The following is an 18011-nucleotide window of genomic DNA, read 5'->3' as shown; positions in this document are numbered from 1 at the left end:
AATACCAAGCACTGCAGGGAACATGGCCCTTGCTGCACCCATCCTCCTGTTCCCTGCTCAGGTGGCAGGGTCAGTAATGCTGCTGGAGTGCTGTCCTCTGAACAGCTGGAAAACCAACGACCTGCTTGAGCCAAGACCTAAGTAATGATTTCAGCTGCTGGCAGGTTTCTGAGTGCTGGTGCAGCCCTGTGCCTGTTCTGCCCACAGCTACCAAACTGCTGGTGCTGCTTGGTCTCCTTAAGCTCTTCTTTCCTGGCAGCAGTTAGTTCTCTGTGGGGCTCATCAGTAAGTGTCAGGCTCCTGATGCTGCACAGGGTGGTGAGGTGGCATTCAGGCTTCACAACCATGATCTTAAGCAAGGAGTTCATCAAAATGATGCCAGCTATGCGAAGCACACACATTCCTCTCCTGTGTATTTCCACCCAGGAAGGACCCCATGTTATTCTGTCCCTGTTCACAAATCATGGGGTTTCTACCCATATTAGCGCCTTTATCTCTTACACACAGTCACTTTTAAACTAAAAACAGAGGAAAAAAACAATATGACAAAGAAAAGCTATGGGAAACCATGCGAAAATACTTCATCTTAAAATCTCCATTGGCAAAGAAAATGATCAGCCTCTGGCACAACTGAAAATAAAAGCTCCTTGCTGTTTCATTCCCCTGTTTTCTCACACTTATTTATTAACCAGGTCCTCCTCCCCAGAAAGAAAAAAAACTTAGTCTGAACAAAGCAGTGGGAGATGCCTGAGCACAGCTATGTGGAATAGGAAAGATGGAATTTTGGTCCATGTTCTAAGCACTGCAGTTGAAGAGAAAAAGAATTTTTATTTATTTTTATTTTTTTTTAAACTGCATTTTTAGGCATATCCAACCTGAAAAAAAAATTCTAGACAAAGGTTATTTGAAGAAGCTGGCCCAGATTTGTGAATATTTTTGGACAAGTAAAATGACATTTACTATCCACTGAGGGGAAGGGGGAGGGGAGGAAGAGAAGAGAAAAAATCACACAGCTCTCCTCTTAATTGATTGTAATCTCCCAGAAAATCTCTGTTGGCTAAACACTGTGGTTTGTTTGTTTGTTTTTACCTTGTGAAGCTGAAAAGGACAACTTGGATTGTGAACTTTATTTTATCTAAAATTCCCATAAAGAACTTTGCTATTAAGTAGATGAACAATATCCTGTGACAAGGGGTTCGCTCAATAGTATGATATAAAAACACAGCCCCAAGGATTATGGTTCTATTAGACAGGATTAACACCTTTCACTGGCTTGTCAACTCAGCCAAATGTGCCCTGCAGCATGGAGCGGGAGGGACAGAAAGAGCGAGGCTGGGATTCACAGCAATGTTAGGAAAGTATAAAACAGTCTCACACAGTGATCTCTAAACATACACTGACCTTTCTGTTGCATTCAATCACTTGAAGATGTCTATTAAGAATAGATGTATATTAAACTGCATATGTGCTGCAAATACTTTAAAAGGAACAAGAGGAAAAACGTTGCTTATTGTTGGTCTTACCTATAAACAGCTTGAGCACAGGGAATTCAGTTATTCTTTTTTGACCCTTGAAACAACCTTATATCCTACATGTGCAGAAGCCTTGGGCTATTTTGTAGTGTACTTCATTGTTGCTTCATCCCTATTAAATATTAATAAGGGTTACAGGATGATTTCCACTATTCTAGATAATGGTCTTGTTGCACTAGAGAGCACTAAATAGGGCTGCTTCAGCAATTCTCTATACTAACTTTTTCCATTAAGTAATCAATAGCTACCACCTTTTAAAAATGTATTCAACCCCATTATACTGATAACAAAAAGCAGATTTAGGAGCTTTGGGCTGCACAGTGAACAGGACTATTACTTTCTGTAGTGTCAGTCACTGCATTAGTGTCAGGGAACACCTACTTTGTGAAGATATGGACAGGCCTTATTTCCAGGTGAAGGGAAGCTTTTAAAGTAAATGCAAAGCTACTAAGAGAAAATATGCTATTGACTTTTGATACTGGGATTCAATGTCCTATAAAGTTAAGTGATTTTTCTGGCTGGATTCATGCAAGAGCTACCAATGGATACGTTAAGCAAATACAAATTTGCTCAGTAAAATATAATGGAAGCATGGGCAGGGAAGAAAGACTTCTATTTTCCCACACAAGGACTGATCAGATAATTACTAGAAATCAATGCATTAACTTTGATCCTTTCCCCTTTGGTATACCAAATTAGCATATAGAAAATGTCCTACATATTTTTCCAGCATTGTTTATATCCTTCTTCTATCTTTTTCTGTATCTTCAATTCCCCAAAATTCATGAACTTTAAATTATAATTTTCAAGTGGTAAGCACTATGTAATTGCTGTTGATTTTAATTTGGACAGTCTGTAGTTGGTGATATGGTTTGTCTTTAAATAGGCTATCATTTTCTCCAGAAAATGGTATGGCACGCAAGTAGAAAAATAACAAGCAGAGGTTCTGCAATCCTTGCCTTTCTATTATAAAACTTCCTTCTTTGTAGGGCATATCATAGAAGAAGTCAATTAGTTCCTACAATAAATTAGAGATTCTCCATGTCTAAAGACAATATTTGAGCCAAAGCTGACAGCAGTTAGCTTGCTAAATAATCATTATGGGTGATATTAATCTCATATTTTCCTGCTCAGAGATGTGGTTCCCTGCTGTGAGAAATTCTGGCCCATTATGTTTTGCTTCAAGTCCTATTCAAAACAGCTTTTAAGTCCAGCATGATGCAATGGCTTTGTACTGACCCTCTTGCACAAGTTAATCTCTTTAAATTCCTCTATGCATTCTCATTTTTAGCTTCCATTCATCCTTTGACTACCCAGACCATGTAAGCTTTGTAGAGGCAAATGTGGTCACTGGGAGTAGCAAAAAGGGAGCTCAGTGTGTTGCCCAATTTCCTTGCCTGCCACAGACACTTATTTTTCCCTCTCCCCTTGGAAGAAGCCACAGCAGCTCCCAAGATGACAGTCTGTGCTTGCTGCTTTGATCAATGGAGATAAATGGAGCTCAAGATTTGATTCATTTCTTCTATTCTCTGATGCTTCTACTTCCTTCAGACAGAGGAGACTACTCTGAGAATGAAGTAAAGAGCTACCAAAGTAGGGATGCATATTGTGAGTCTGGTAGCTTATCTTGCATGAATAATCAAAGAAATTGTCTCCTACTTTCCCAGAAGGCAAGATAGCAATTTCTACTTTTTGGATGATCCATGAAAAAACATAAACGACAAAGCCCCTCTCATTTCTGTATAAAGAATGAGAATTTGCATACTAGATTCAGTAACTCTCCAAAGGTTAATAAAAAAGCCAAAAAACCAGAAGTCATCATGACCTCTGTACCTCAGGGATTTTTTTCCTATTTACACATTAGTTATACATATAGAACTTCTGACCACTAACCAAGATATTAATATCATTTTACAGCCCACACGAAACATGGCCTAAAAACCTTGCACTTCGCCAGTCAAAAGCAATAAAAAAGATACAGCTTGTTCTTGCTAACTCAAATAGGGCAATCTACTGAAATGGCATTTTTAACTGGCTTAAAAATGACTCTATAAAAGACTGGTTGTTATCATGGTCTGCCATTCAGTAGCTACATGGAGGTGGGGAGAGAGGGGAGCAAAGTGGTCTTTGAACATAACTGCCACCATGAGCCTCAGAGCAAGCACCCTAATTTTAGTGATGGAAAATGACTGGAAAAGAAAAGCTGTGCAAAATAACGAGTTAATCGTGCTTAACACTTCTCCAGGTCAACAAACTTCACTCTCCAAAGTAAACACTAAGCAGCTGTTATATCAGTACCTCTACCTGGTATCAGGCTTGGTCTCTCAAGCCTGAAGCAACGCTGACACAGAGCACATAGTTCCCGATAACCCAGCTTGCACGTCAGAGTTTCCACTAGAAATTCAGTTCTTGACTGCTTTCAAAGGGCACCTCGCACAGGGTACACACCAACACAGCTGCTGAGAAGCAGGAAGCTACTGTTCATGAAGTTAAATGAGGGTGAGGTGGTCTGCAAGGTCTGTAAGTCTTCCTCAGGAAGGGGCAAGCCACATAGGAAGTCTGAGCAAAAAGGCAATTTCATCTGGCAAAAAATGTGCTGTGTTGATTAAAGAAGTTTGTGAAGAACTAAATAAAGAAGCAGTTTAAGAAGCGTAGATGTTAACATTAAGAAAGCATTTTAAAATGGAGTGGTGCAAAATGTGCAAAGGGGGAGGAAGCTGATTCCTTTTTCTTTAAATGCACATTGACCCTGACCATCATTTCTGCCCAGTTGCTGCGGAGCACTTTCAGTTTCCAGTGAGAAAAGTCACTCCAAGTGCTCTTCTGGCAGTCTGTCCAATTCTGGGAGTGTGCATGCAGGTATCTGCAATAATTATGTAATTAAGATTTTATTATTTATATGACATTTAATTAAAAGTGACTTTCAGTGGCACACAAAACCATGAGCAGAAAATGACTTTAAAAGAAGGTTAAGGATGTGTGACAAACTCAGAGGAGCTATGAACATGACAGTTAAGGACTTGGCATGATATGCACTTCTATCTCCCTTGTATTTTTTTTACCCTTCACTTACACATGGGCAGAAACTTCGAGGAACAAGCCTGGAAACCCACCCTGCACAGAACTGTAACTGCAGCAAAGGGGGATGCTGACTGAGTAAAGATTGGTTAAACACTATGTAAGCATTGAAGGTTTTGATCTTTAATCTCTTACATACCAGCATCTTTCCTCTCCTGAAACTTTCTCCTCTCCAAACGATGCATTCACAGAAGAATTCTCGTATTTTAAAAAAGAACCACCTTGTTTCAGTTTAAGTAATTTCCCTGATTCCTTATACAGCACAATTTTATTAATGCTGTGTGTTATCAAGGTTGCAAGGTGCAGCAGGATTTCTTGAGAAATTACTCACACATGTACTTGCAGGCTTTAAGTGAAAATAAATACATATATATGTCCAAAGTTGAGCTGAGAATCAAGTAGCTCCCAATGGGCTCAGTTTTTAAAGGGAACCCATGTCTGCCTAGCACACATGGAATGGGGCAGCTAGTGTACTCCCCCAGCAGAGGTGGGAATGTGATTACCATGAATGCTGCCATGCAAGAGCAGAACTGGTGATAACGGGCCTACTGCCTCATCGTGCTATACATAGGCTGAGCACAGAATAGTATGGGGACACACAACATGCCTGAGGGCTTTCCTGTTCCTTTCAGCAAGCCTGAGAAGTGGCCACAGCTGCCGACTGCAGCACACTTGCCTGCTTATTGCAGCAGGGGGTAGGCAGAAAATAGTCCTCCCTGGTGTGACAGTGGTTTTGCTTAGAGCCTCTGAGACTCAACCATTGTACCACAGCCATACAAGATCATTTACAGTGGTTATTTCAGTGGCAGCAAAAGCATCCTTGCCTATCTTCTGCTTCTTTCATGTGTGACATGGGAGATGGTCTTGCTCCCACTGAGTCACTGAGAATGAAAAGCAGCTTCTGCATTTCTTGCTACATTTTCAGTAGAAGGTGTTCCTTCAAATGACCTTCCAGAGGAAAACAAGATTGAAAAATATCCTTGAAGTCATGGCTAAATCTGACCGTCCAAAGGCTTATTTGGTTTTTCTGAAGAGTAAGCAAACTTTAGTAAACCCCTGTACAAGTTTTACTGTTGTCCTGCAGTCTTATCCTTGACAACAGGTAATGACCAACAATAAGCTAATTCTAAGAAACTTGGGGGAGGGGGAGAGAAAGAGAGTGAGTTTTTATTACTTTTAAATGAGTGTTTGATACATCATGTTGGTTCCCCTGATTAATGTTCACAGCAAACTCAGCCACTGGAGTTGTAATGTTTCTGCAAGCTTCCCTACAGCAAAGCTTAGCCATTAATTCAGTGGCATATGTCAGCTCAGCAGAGCAAGGTCACTCTTCTCTTTCAAGGGGAACCTTTTTAGAAATAATAAAACTGACAGAAAGTTCTTTTTTGCATGCTTTATGTCACCTGAGGTTGAGTGCTGCAGTTAATATCACACAGATTATAAACATTCCCATCTTCAGCAGTCTCCAACCCACCGGGCTCTTGGAACCTCAACTGTTTTTTTAAAGTAATATAGTGACATCTTTATGTGGGGCAGATATACAGTGTGTAATCCTAAATGAGTAAAACATGAGTAAAATAATGAACAAATCTTTTCTTAGGCTTTTTAGAGGAGAAATTTTGGAAGGCACTAAGAGACTGCTGAGCCTGCAGTATGCATTTAGGTTGTTAGTGCTTAGAGGAAAAGATGTAGGATTAGGGACTTTGTCTCCATGGATGCTTGAACCTTTAGCTAAAAGGAAGAACATTTTAAAATGCTGTTGATCCACCTTGTTTCCATTTCACTGTTAACTGTTCCTGCAGGCTGAGAATCTGTATAAGCTTGCAGCATAAAGAGAACACAAAGATAATTGATCTGTATTTATGGAGTAATTTTGAACTTGTAAGTAAATAAAGATGTGCTAGTCATCTGTTATGAAAACTAATTGTGACTGGAACTTACTTATTGGGATACAAATATTGCAGAGCATGGTAAACAAACTAACTAGCTGAAGAATAAGATCCAAACAATAGGCCAATTTTTCCCCCCTCATTATCTCCCTTCAGACATCCTGACTACACTTGATTAATGAATCCATAGTGAGATTAGCTGAAATTGCCTTAATGGAGACACACTACAGCAGAGAAGCAAAATTCAGTGCAGTATCTGTCATCAGTCACTGTGAATTTTCATGTTTCATCAAATATATATGTCAATTTTTAACATTATTTTTATATTGGAAAAAAACCCCACGACTATACTCATTACAGTGGTTTAACTTTTGAGTTCTTTAAAATGATGAGCAGTGACGCCATTTTTCCCCCCTCATGTACCCTCCCTTGTCAGAAGGCTGAGTTGCAGTGTTGTCTTACTGCCATCCATGGGCCAAAATTATCCTTATTGTCCAGCTGAAGAAAGCACACTGGTACTTTATTGCAGCCTCACAGGTTTAATAAACTGGGCATGCTTGCACAACATGTGCCTGGAAATCTAAAATATGCTCCTTGGAAATCTGGACTTATAAAATAAATTCAGTAAACTTTTCGTTTTGGACCAGTATGGAAGCTGAAAGAATGCTCCCAGCTCAGGATTTCCTTGTGATTTAGCACTGTGTGCTTCCTAGCGCAGAAATGGTGATGTGTTAGATTCTGCTTTTTCTTTGTAGCAGGATTTGTACAACTGTAATCCTAGGAAAAACATATCTACTTGTCTGAAGACAAAATAGCATCCTGATTCTGTTGTGGTCACTTTTATACCAGAAATGAATTAATATAATCAACAGCTCACTGGGAGTACTGGGCACAGCAAATGGTACCAGTCTGGTATGGGCATATCAATTCCCCCCTTTCTGTTTGATTATCTCTGTGGCATGGGTTTATTGTGATCACAGCTCAGTGGAAAACTACAGTTTCATCTCATGAAAAACAAATGCGCTAGATCCTTGAGCTGTGTTTTCATTCTGACACATGGCAAAATTGAGACTGAGCTTTTCACCCCTCTCCTGCTCTCACAGCCTCCATGAAAATCATGCGTAGTCGAGGCAGAGAGGCACAGACAGCAGTGAGGGCTTTGAGGTGTTCCTTGAACCCCAAATTCAAGTCCGTACTCCAAAATGTACTCAAATCCAGCCTATCACTACAAAGGGGATTGTGCCAGCTTCAAGGTTTTAAACTTTAATAAAGGTGTAGGAACATGTTGCCACTTCCCATTCCTTCAGATAGTAACTAAAATCACAAACACATACTTTTCAAACATTTTACCACAATTACCAAGAGACAACTAATCAAGCAAATATAAGCTCTGTTAATAGAGATAGGAATAAAATCATGATAATATCCCAATAGACAACATCAGAATAGCTTTGTACTTGTGACTAGAACTGAATGCCTACTCCACCATCATCAGTCATTTCATATACCCTCTATACAGGCTCTGAGGTGCTCATCCATCAGTGAGCCACGTCCCCTTTCCAGCTCTGTGAAGTGGTTTTTGAGCTTAACATCTGATCTTAAAAAAGGAGACTGATGGGCAGAACTGTAAGAGAAAAACAGACAAGTGAAAGCAACTCATGAGTGGTAAAGCTCAGCATCTGCTTTGCACAGGTGAAGGCAGCAGAGAGTCAAGCTGCATGAGCTCATTCAGCTGTCTTGGCCACTTTGTCATCTCATCTTCACACATATGCTTTTGGCTGTGCTGTTGCTAAGTGAAGCTGATTTTCTTTATCTCAGAGCTGCAGTCTGTCAGTGACAAAGCTCCATATCTATCTCAAACATAATGGTAGAGGGAAGGCATGAAACTGCACCATAGCTTCTCTGTGTTTTCTGGCTGAATAGCACTTCTCGAGTGCTTCTCTTCTCCCTGAAAAAGCCACGAGAAACACTGCAGAAAGACCTAACGCCAAGTACTCAAGTATTCCAGTAACCTTATGTCACACTTGCCTTTCAACACACCTTGAAGAACAGCAAACCTACCACACTTTCTGAATAAGGTCAACATAACGAAGTGGAGGAACTTCCCCCATTCAGCATCCAGTGGAAATCAAGTACAGGAGTGTGAGGTTACTTGGCTTTTCTTGTGAAGAATGAGATGAAGACATAAAGGAGTAGGAAAGGGACTAAAACTCCATCCAGAAGCCATATTGGTGCAAAACAGTAGGTGGATCACTAGGTCTTCCCAGAAAGTTCATCAGCCTTAGTGCTGGTGATGGTTGGTGGTGACAGACACTTTGCTGTGGACATTCAGCTTACCAGAAAGACGCCAGTAGATGTTTTGACTGGCAATTAAGCAGCCTGAAGACTGTGTGCAGAGGAATTTGTTACCCAGCTTTCTGTGTGTCTATGGAATAAACCAAAGAGGTATGGGGAAAAAAGTGGCAGTACAGCATATAATATGTGCAGTCAAATAAGCAGCTTCCCTGAAGCAGTTAAAAATCCCTAGATTTTTTCCTAGCATGGAATTTTAGCTTCAATTTTGGGAAGAAAAAAAGTAAGAACATGCTCTTGCATGCACTATAGGTGGAATAAGATATAAAAAGATAGAATGGTAAGAGCAGACAGGTACATAGGGTAGATTTCAGTTGGAAAAACATAGGTTTTTTAATCTTCCAGTGGAATATCAACATACGTACAACACACCTTCATCTGATACACAAAACAAAGTTTTTCATAAGAATGGCTTAAAGGACATATGACTTGCTAAATATTGAGAGCATATATAATGTGCAGCCTGGTGCCAAGCAGCAAAATGTCTAGCAAAAACACTGACATTGCTAATTTGTGGAAGGGAGTATAACTGTTTCTAACAACTGAAGTAACTCTGCTGTCTCTGTTGCAAGCTTTCAGAAGATAAAGGTTAAAGGATACTGTGATTACAGAGGCCCAGAAGACTTAATATTTTTCCTTTTCTGGAGTGGGTATTGCCAGGGGTTTCTGCCCACACATCAAGGGGATGATTCTTCTGGCTGAAGTGTTTGTAGCCACCCACAAATTGCTTATGTAAGGTTGCCAATGATGGCTTTATAACAACATCGTTCTGGATTTATGCTATGACACAAATTACTAGAAGAGTGTTGAAACTTACAGAAAACTGTAGGCCACATCCTCTGCCTTTTCTGCCCATACACAGTTATTGTTTTTTTCCAGCAATGACAGGGGTCATGGGCAACGTTTAGTTTGGGGTATTTTGGGTTTCCTAGAGACACAATATTGAAGGAAGTTAACTGGTCTATGAAACTAATTAAAGAATTAGAAGGCAACTAGTACTGATTTATGTCACCTTTGTAATTGTGCTACAGTATTTATCAGAGAGTACAGTTATAAATTATGTGCTTGATAGTCCGGTTTCTAAAAATGGCTGGATAAGGTGGCTGAGACTTACTTCTTGAAATGCTCCTGCTTGCTTAGGAACACAAACATAGAACCAAACCAGATTTGTTAGTCTAAGAAGAATTAATGGGAAAATATTCTGTTCAGGAAATTTGCTCTCAGTTGATTTTAAATGTTCTGCTATTATGAGCTTAAGCCTAGTGAAGGAAAACCAAGACAGGGAAGAAACAAGAAATTACTGAATTATGCACGAAGTTGGTGAAAATTTTAAATGGGCTGTGATCAAGGGAACACACAAAATAAGCCAGGACTGGACCAGGCCACAGGTGTTTTTTTCCTTTGGCACACAAGCTAGTGAAGAGTTGTATGAGCCCTCAGCGAGCCTGTGTGTGGACATGAACATCAGAACGTGGAGTCTGATCATCTTAACCAGCCTCCTGGAAAGTGGCAGGAGAGAAATGGCTGCTCTTTCCCCACAAAGACTCCAGATCCTTACTCTCTGGTGAGAAAACAAAATCCTTCATGTTTGAAGACCTTACTACAAGCGATATGTTAACATATATGGGAAGACACAAAGAACTTTCTAAAACTGCTTTTGAAAAAAAAATAAATTGTCTGATGATCAAGAAGCAAGGTAGTAATATAAATGAAGGAAAAAAAACCAAAACCACCAGAGGTAAGAGGAAAAGTAATACGATTGTAGAGCCTTCCACTCTCACAAAAAAAGTAACCCAAGGTTAACTCTAACCTTGTTCTAGTTTCTAGGTTTTTATGAAGCCTGGGGGAGACAGGGAGCACCTTCTGAAGTGTCACCTGCAATCCCCTTTTTCCCTGTCTACACATACATGGTTATTACAAGTATCATTTTTTCTTTCTCTGAACCCCTGATAAAGGCCCACAGGTATTTCAACTATAAACCAGATTCTTTAAACTACTTCCTAGATATTGTCATCCACTTTTGCTTATTTAACAGAGTTCAAATGAATTTTGACAAATGCCTTTCTTCAAGAGGCAATGCAGTAAAGACCTTTAATGACAGAACTATGTGTCATCTTTGCCTATAAGCATAAATTTGCACAGCGGGCAGTACGGTGAAAACAGCTTATCATCAACTCATCACATCTCATCATTGTTAGAATGAAATGCAAATGGAAATGAACATCACTTCAGTCATGGTTGTGAAAATTAGCATCTGTGATTTTAAGAGTGGTTCATTGATTATGCACTCAAAATTTCAGTGGGAAAGAAGAGAATATAAAACTTGCTATTTTCAGAACTCTACCAGTCTTTACCTTTGAAATAAAATGAAACCCCTCAGCTTTCCGTACTCAAAATTCTAGTTAATATCTATTAACACTGAGCAATCTCTTCACTGCAGATCTTGTCCTGCAGAAGATCTAATTATGTCTTGATTCTTTTTTTTTTTTGGTGTTTAGGTTTGCTTTACCTATTTTCTATTTCCTTTCCTTTTCTAAGTGTTCCCCATTGGAGAGTCACAAGCCACTGTTTAAGAAAAAAATTGCTTACAATATATGTCTGCATTACAGGCTCCAAAAAGTTAGGCAAGCAATAAACTTTACTCAGATGACAAATCACACTGAAGTCAAGGGGGTCACTGCTAATTAATTCATTTAAGTGTTTTCAGAATCAGGATCAGGCCTCCTGTGAAGAATATATAAAAGACGGAAATCCTGGCGTCAAGTCTATGGCAAAAAATGTGCATTGATGTACATGGAGGCAGGGTTTCATTTAAAGCTTATGAAAAGGAAAATGATTGGTATAAAATAGTACTAGAGAACAAAGTTGCACACTAAAATATTTCCTCCCATTGGATTTACCACTGTGTCCTCATAACCCTGAAAAGGAATAATAGTTTATCATCTAAGTAAGTGAATATTAATTAGAAGCCTGGACATATTTTTGCCTAAACAAAATGCACAGGCATTGACCCTGAGTTGTCTTACACACCAGAAGTAAGATGATTTTCAAGGACCAAGCACATTTGGAAGCAGAATAAGGAAACAGAAATGTCTCAAACCTTTAGCATAAACATAGATCAGCTGTCATATAGAATAATGACACAAGACTTCCTTCAGTCAAGCCAGAAAAAATGGCAAGAAGTTATCTTTGCTTCAGCTTGAAGTAAAGCCAAGAAACATCAAGCAGTTCTCAAGTCTGAGAGAGAGAGGAAGGAATAGACTCTACCCAGCACTTTACCTCCTGTGAAGTGGACAAGACAATGTGGTGATATTTTACAGATTATTTGCACCTTCCATTGTCATTTGCACCTGGTCAAATGTGTAAAACAGTACGAAGTGGAGTGGAGAATAGCTACAAAATGCTTTAAGGATGCTTCATTTGTGTGGTGCCAGGATATGGTGTTGCCTGAAGCATATACAGAAGAGAAGAATAGATACTGAGTAATTTCTTAGAATGCTTTTAATTTTTTTTTTTTTACCATCTTTGTAAATTTGCTTCATACCACTCCCCACATACACTTATCTGTAACATCATGAGGGCCAAAGGGGCTAACTTCCAGCTGATTTTAGGGGTCTTTCTTTTGTCCTCTGAGTCAACTGCTCTCCTCCCCAGCTGTCTTAAGGAGTGGTGGTGCAGACTGCACAAACTCATAGCTGAAACACATCTAGTAGAAGCATAATTCCCCCCACTTGCTATAGTACTCTCCTGCTGTGCAACTAAAACACCAGCAGTGCATGAGACACGTGCTCTCCCTGCAGTGAGCTGACTCCAGCCATCAGCATGATCGCAAACCTCAGGGTCAGGTGCAAGACCTGGTTTGCTTGACCTCACCTGCCCACAAATAACACTGCAGCTCAGAACAACCACACCATATAGACCAAGCCATGTCTAGTCTGACCTGAAATAAAAGGGGCAGTTGCAGACTGAAAGGAATCACTGAGAGAGAGCTGACTCTTGGAGGATGCCCTGATGGAAGGTGAACAGGGTCTGATGTGATAGAAAGTCACTTAAGGTCCTGGATAGACAGGTAGATTAGATTAGATAGGCTTGAAATAGAGAGGTTAACCTGTCACTTGGATGAATTTCTTCACTATTATGCACAGTATTTTTAAGCCTTAGGACTTTTCCTTTATAGTTCAGCCACCTGGGTCCTCAGCTGATGTACAAGATATAAATGTAGAGTTCCATGGCAGTACATGCAGCTATAGTAATAAACATTGGGAAAGGATCAGAATCTTTCCAGAAAGTTTTCTGAAAGCATTTATCCCACATTTCTCTCCCCATTTTGTCTGGGGTGACACTGGGTATAGATTTATATTTCCCAACAGTGAATGTTTATTTCCACAGTTTACATACAATGCTTTCAGTAGCTATATGCATATCCATGCATACACAACAGCTGCCAGATATGCTAAGAAGTTATTAGCATGACTGCAACACTACGGAAATCCTGCTATACAGCAATATTACTATTTCATAGCATAGTATCAACATTTTTGTATCAGATGCTGAGAGTTGTAAGATGCTACTTTTTGCCTGGGTAGCACCGAATGCATCTGCACAAGTTCCTTAAGCATCACAGTAAATAAAGTAAAATAAATGCATTGCACATAGAGAACTGGCAGTTAGATACTGAAAATCTGTATTACTCCTGCACTGGTCATTGATTTGCCCACCACTACTAGAGGCTTTATACAGGGAGAGTAAATTGCCTCATGAAGGGTTTTAACACCAGCCTTGCATTGTATTCCTTCATCTTTATCAAAAGGCATAACTGGATATTGATATTCTTCACATTAGAAAGTAATAAATCCAAAAGGATCAAAAAAGAATCTTGGTGAAACAGTTGAATTAATGCACAGAAGTTCATACAATAGTGATAAAGACAACTGGTCACTGTGGTTAAGAATCAGTTACTTAAACATATCTTTATGATGTTCTATTTGAGGGTCTAAAGTTACAAAACTGATTTTCACTTAACATGCCAGGCCACATAGCTCTCCCATAGGTCATGTGTCAGCCCTGTATGGATGTGTTGGAGACACTGAGCTATCTAAGGTGCCTAAAAGCAAGGTGAGGTAGCCCAAGACCTCCACAGTGACAATGGCATCCTGCTTTGCAAGTATGAGGAGGTACCTGTGCAGAGCAGGGGCAGCCAGGAAGTGATCTAGGGAAGTCACTTGTGAAATCCTGTAACTTCTGGTAGGAGGTAAGGGCCTGTGCCCCATGTTACCCCATTTTGTATTAAGCAACTTAAGTATTTGTGTTGCTTCCACGTTTCGAAATGTGCTACAACAAGCTACGATTTCTATTCTGTGCAACATGGGGCTGTCTCCCTCCATGCCCTTTTTGTGAATAGCATATTCAGCAAGAGCATTTTCATGGAAAGTTTACAAAATTTGTTGCAAAAGTGGGACTGCCGTAGGTGAATTATTTCAAAGCACATTAGTGAGGCAGAAAGACATCCTGAGCCACTTCACCAATGCCTTTCCAGTTTTGTGAGCAGTTACAATAAGATAAAGTCAGCACAGCAAAGTCAGTGGGTTTGACACTCAGTCAAGTGGTTGGACTTTTTATCTCTCCTTTACACGTATGGTGAATCAAATCCATTACATGATGTATACATATATATACACACACACATATGTATATTTGAGAAGCCACAATGCCGTAACATGGAGTGCATTCATGAATGAATAACTAACTGTGTAGAAAAAAATCTAAAAAATTAAAATCTGGCTGTTAAGGAATATAATATTTTGGAAGAAGAGAGTAACCAAAACTGGCCTTTCAAAATATTAAACAGACAGGAAAATAAGGCTCATCCACAGTGTCTCCTGGTCATTTCTTGCTTAACCTGTAGTGTAATTAGAGATGAATTATAGTCCTTCTTTGCCATTAAAAGGCAGTATTATGATCAAACAGAAGAAAATACATACCATAAAGACCAGTAAAATGATTAAGAAAAAATATGTGCAAAAACGGATTCAAAATTGTTTCAAATCCATGGAAAAATAATAATTTTAATTTTAGAATCTAAAACTACGAGTATAATGCACAGAGACCAATGCTGTGTAAAAACAGAAGACATTCCTGCTAGAATAGTGTCTGCAATAATCTTTGAGAATCCAGAAGTCACTAAGTGAGGTGTATTTCCAAACAATGAGAAGATGGGTCTGTAAATTAGGAGACCCTGAGTTAGTGAAAACAGAGATATACTACTGAAAACAGAGATATACTACAAAGCTTTCTAATCTCTTACTTAAATTTTTCACATTGATGAATTGAAGTAGAGGCAGATACTGAAGTGTTCATGTCTAGCAGTAGCCATTTCCCTTCAGGTTTGCAATACACTTACAAAAGTAATTTTGCACCCAATCCAGGGTCTGGAAATCAATTTCTAGCACAGGACACATCCTTATGCATCTTGCAAAACTCTCACTCTTTCTTCCAATTCCAGATTGTGGAAAGTGTCCAATGTAGCCCACTGGCAATTTATTCAGAATATTTCTTTCAGGCTAAAATTATAACCATTCCCAGAAAAGTCAAGATGACAAACACCAATTGCCAGGTACCCTCTCCTGCTTTGATTATGGTGATGCAAAAGCAAATTAATTACTATAAGGAACAAATTCAATAGTATTTATAATTCCTTACCAATTCTCACACTGTTACTTGGGACATCATCAGTTTATCATAGATGAAAGAGAGAGAGGGAATTTTTGTGAGCCCCTTTGTTAAAAGACTGCTGCAGAACACATGACAATAGAAAAAGTCCCGTACCAGGATTCTTTAGTACAGCTATAGTAATTTCACAGTGATGATTCCTTGAAATGGATCATTACTATTATAAAGTGAGTATATAGATGTAGATTCCTGATACTATAGCACTGAGGCACTTGCTAGAACATCAGAAAATCCTGAAGCTAGGATTTAAAAAGAAATCCTCCTTTAAAAACAGTTATTATTTATTGACAATAAGAACTCAGTATTCTTACCTTTGGCTTTTGACTTTTCTCCTTATCAGACACATTGGACGGTTTTCTCTTCAACATTTTTAGTTCACGTTTATCCAGCTGATATGCAAGTGCTACTACCTTGTAACCAAACTAAGTACAACAAAGCGTACTACACGAGCATACATTGGTTATACACTTCCTTATTCTATCAGGATGTGACTTCACGCAGCTGCTTTGCAGCATGGGTGAGCAAGCTGAAATCTTTGCTTGGGGAGAGAGTGAGGAAGGAAGGGAGGAAATGGCAGGGAAAAGAAAGACAGCGGTGCACTAAGGAGATGAATTGAAAATGAGGTCAGGGTTCAGAGCGAGAAATGCTTTAAAACTTATCTCCTTCTGATGACACCACCATGAGGCATCAGTAAGACTTTGGACAACCTCAAGAAAATTGTCCTCTTTTGCTCTCTCATTTTACCCCACTAAGCCTTGTGGCACTAACTGTACCCTTTGTTTCTACATGAGCTGGGACTTGAATGTGAAGGTGTGCTACTGTTCAGAGCACCAAAGGGTATTATTGCCCAGCATATTTGCACTGCACTATGGTACGTGGTCTCACTGGTCCCTGACACCTCCCTTTCTCTCTTAGCTTACAGTGATGCAATAAAACCAGTGAGGTTAAGGGTCACTCTTTGGTGAAGAAGGGAACTTTTCTAAAGCTATGTTTTGCATGGTGTAATATTTTTTTGCAGAATTTGGACTCCCTGAAACAGCACTTTGTGCTCTATTGTCCTTGATTTGGTGACAAAATCATGGAGAGAAAAAGCAAATCAAACAGAAGGCTTATAAGAAAGTGACAGAAGTCCTTTAAACCCTCTTGAAAAACAGCCCAGAGGCCAAATGCAAGTGGAGGTATTAAGACAGCTTTGAATTTCCACTTCATTTTGCTTGATATTATTTGCCAAAGTCAAACAAAAAAAGTCTTGAGCATCCTAAGTAAAACTTATTTGTTGTGGATCATAGCCCACGAAACCAAAAACGATGAACAATTCCCCATTTTTTGCTGAAAGTTGGAGGTAAATTCTCAATTTCAAATGCCAAGCTTTGAAGTCACCCACAGAGCTTCAATTAAACCTTAATTTACATTACACAAATGAAAAAAAATCTATTTCTAAGTAAATTGCAAGAAAATGTTCCAGAGTAAGTGTCAAAAAAACAATCTTGGTGAATTTTTTCATTTTGTTTTTTCAAAATTTTGGTAACATTTTTCAGAATTATTTTTCTTCAAGCAAATCTCTTCTAAGCAACTTTTGCTCCCAAGTTTTGCATAGATGAAAGCTCTTTCAAAAAAGGAAGCCACTGTGGAGATCTTTTGCACCAAATAAAAATCCCAAAGTCCTTGTGAATCCACATACTACACAGACCTTTCTTCCTCTATATCATTCCTTTAATGTTAGATGTGGCTGAACTCCAGGTTCAAGGAAAGCTAAAACAGGGAACCATCCAGACTGAAAACCAAAAGAACTGAAGGTTGATAGGTGGTAAGAAATGCACAGGTTTTATTTCCTACAATTGCCTTTCCCAGTCCCATAAACACTTCTAACTTTTTGAAGCATGCATGAGGATACAATGAGTGATAGGCAAGTAGTCTCTTGGCTGAACTGTTCTCACCTTCCTCTATCATAGAAATACTCCAGGTAGGGTTAAGACACTACTCATCAGATTGATTCCCCTTTCAATTTGCTATTTGTACTTTTATTTAAATGGTCAAGAAAAGTTTTGGAGGCCTACATGGAATCTGATGGATGGGTGACTGAATGGACTGAGACTCGTTGAAGAAAGGATAAATATTATATGCTAATGGTATAATGAGGTTTTCCTTTCCAGACCTTCTAAGGATTGGCTTGATAAGAAGGGGTGGAGAAACTGGGGTTAAGGTGCTGAAATTCTTTGAAATATAATGCAAGACTGTTCTGTAGGTTATTTAATTGGAGTGGAGAACATGTTGAACCTCAACCCTTTAACCAAGAGGTTTCGCTTCACATTTTAATGAGAAGTACACTCATCTAGAACAGAGCTGAATTTATTACTGGCATTATCAATAACAAAATAACAGAGTTCATAATAACTGTTTTATTAATAATAAAAATTAATTAATAATAATG

The 18011-nt window shown here is 39.1% G+C and overlaps 1 protein-coding gene across 2 annotated transcripts in view; it reads right to left on the bottom strand.

The window, feature by feature from the left end:
* The window catches only part of LOC101867710 (SAM domain-containing protein SAMSN-1), a 35326-nt gene extending 19254 nt beyond the window's left edge, over positions 1-16072 (bottom strand). Inside the window, exon 1 of one of the 2 annotated variants that reach the window (XM_005151621.3) lies at positions 15892-16072. In XM_005151621.3, the coding sequence (XP_005151678.1) occupies positions 15892-15948 (57 nt within the window). In that variant the 5' untranslated portion in view covers positions 15949-16072. Of the gene's footprint in view, positions 1-12409; positions 12466-15891 lie in introns of those variants that run through there. The other variant, XM_031051335.2, reaches the window with a different exon arrangement.
* Between the last annotated feature and the right edge of the window lie 1939 nt (positions 16073-18011).

This window comes from Melopsittacus undulatus, chromosome 2 (genome assembly GCF_012275295.1).
Source record: "Melopsittacus undulatus isolate bMelUnd1 chromosome 2, bMelUnd1.mat.Z, whole genome shotgun sequence".
NCBI lineage: Eukaryota > Metazoa > Chordata > Aves > Psittaciformes > Psittaculidae > Melopsittacus > Melopsittacus undulatus.
The sequence above is the reverse complement of the archived record's forward strand: the minus strand, read 5'-3'. Positions and strand labels throughout refer to the sequence as shown.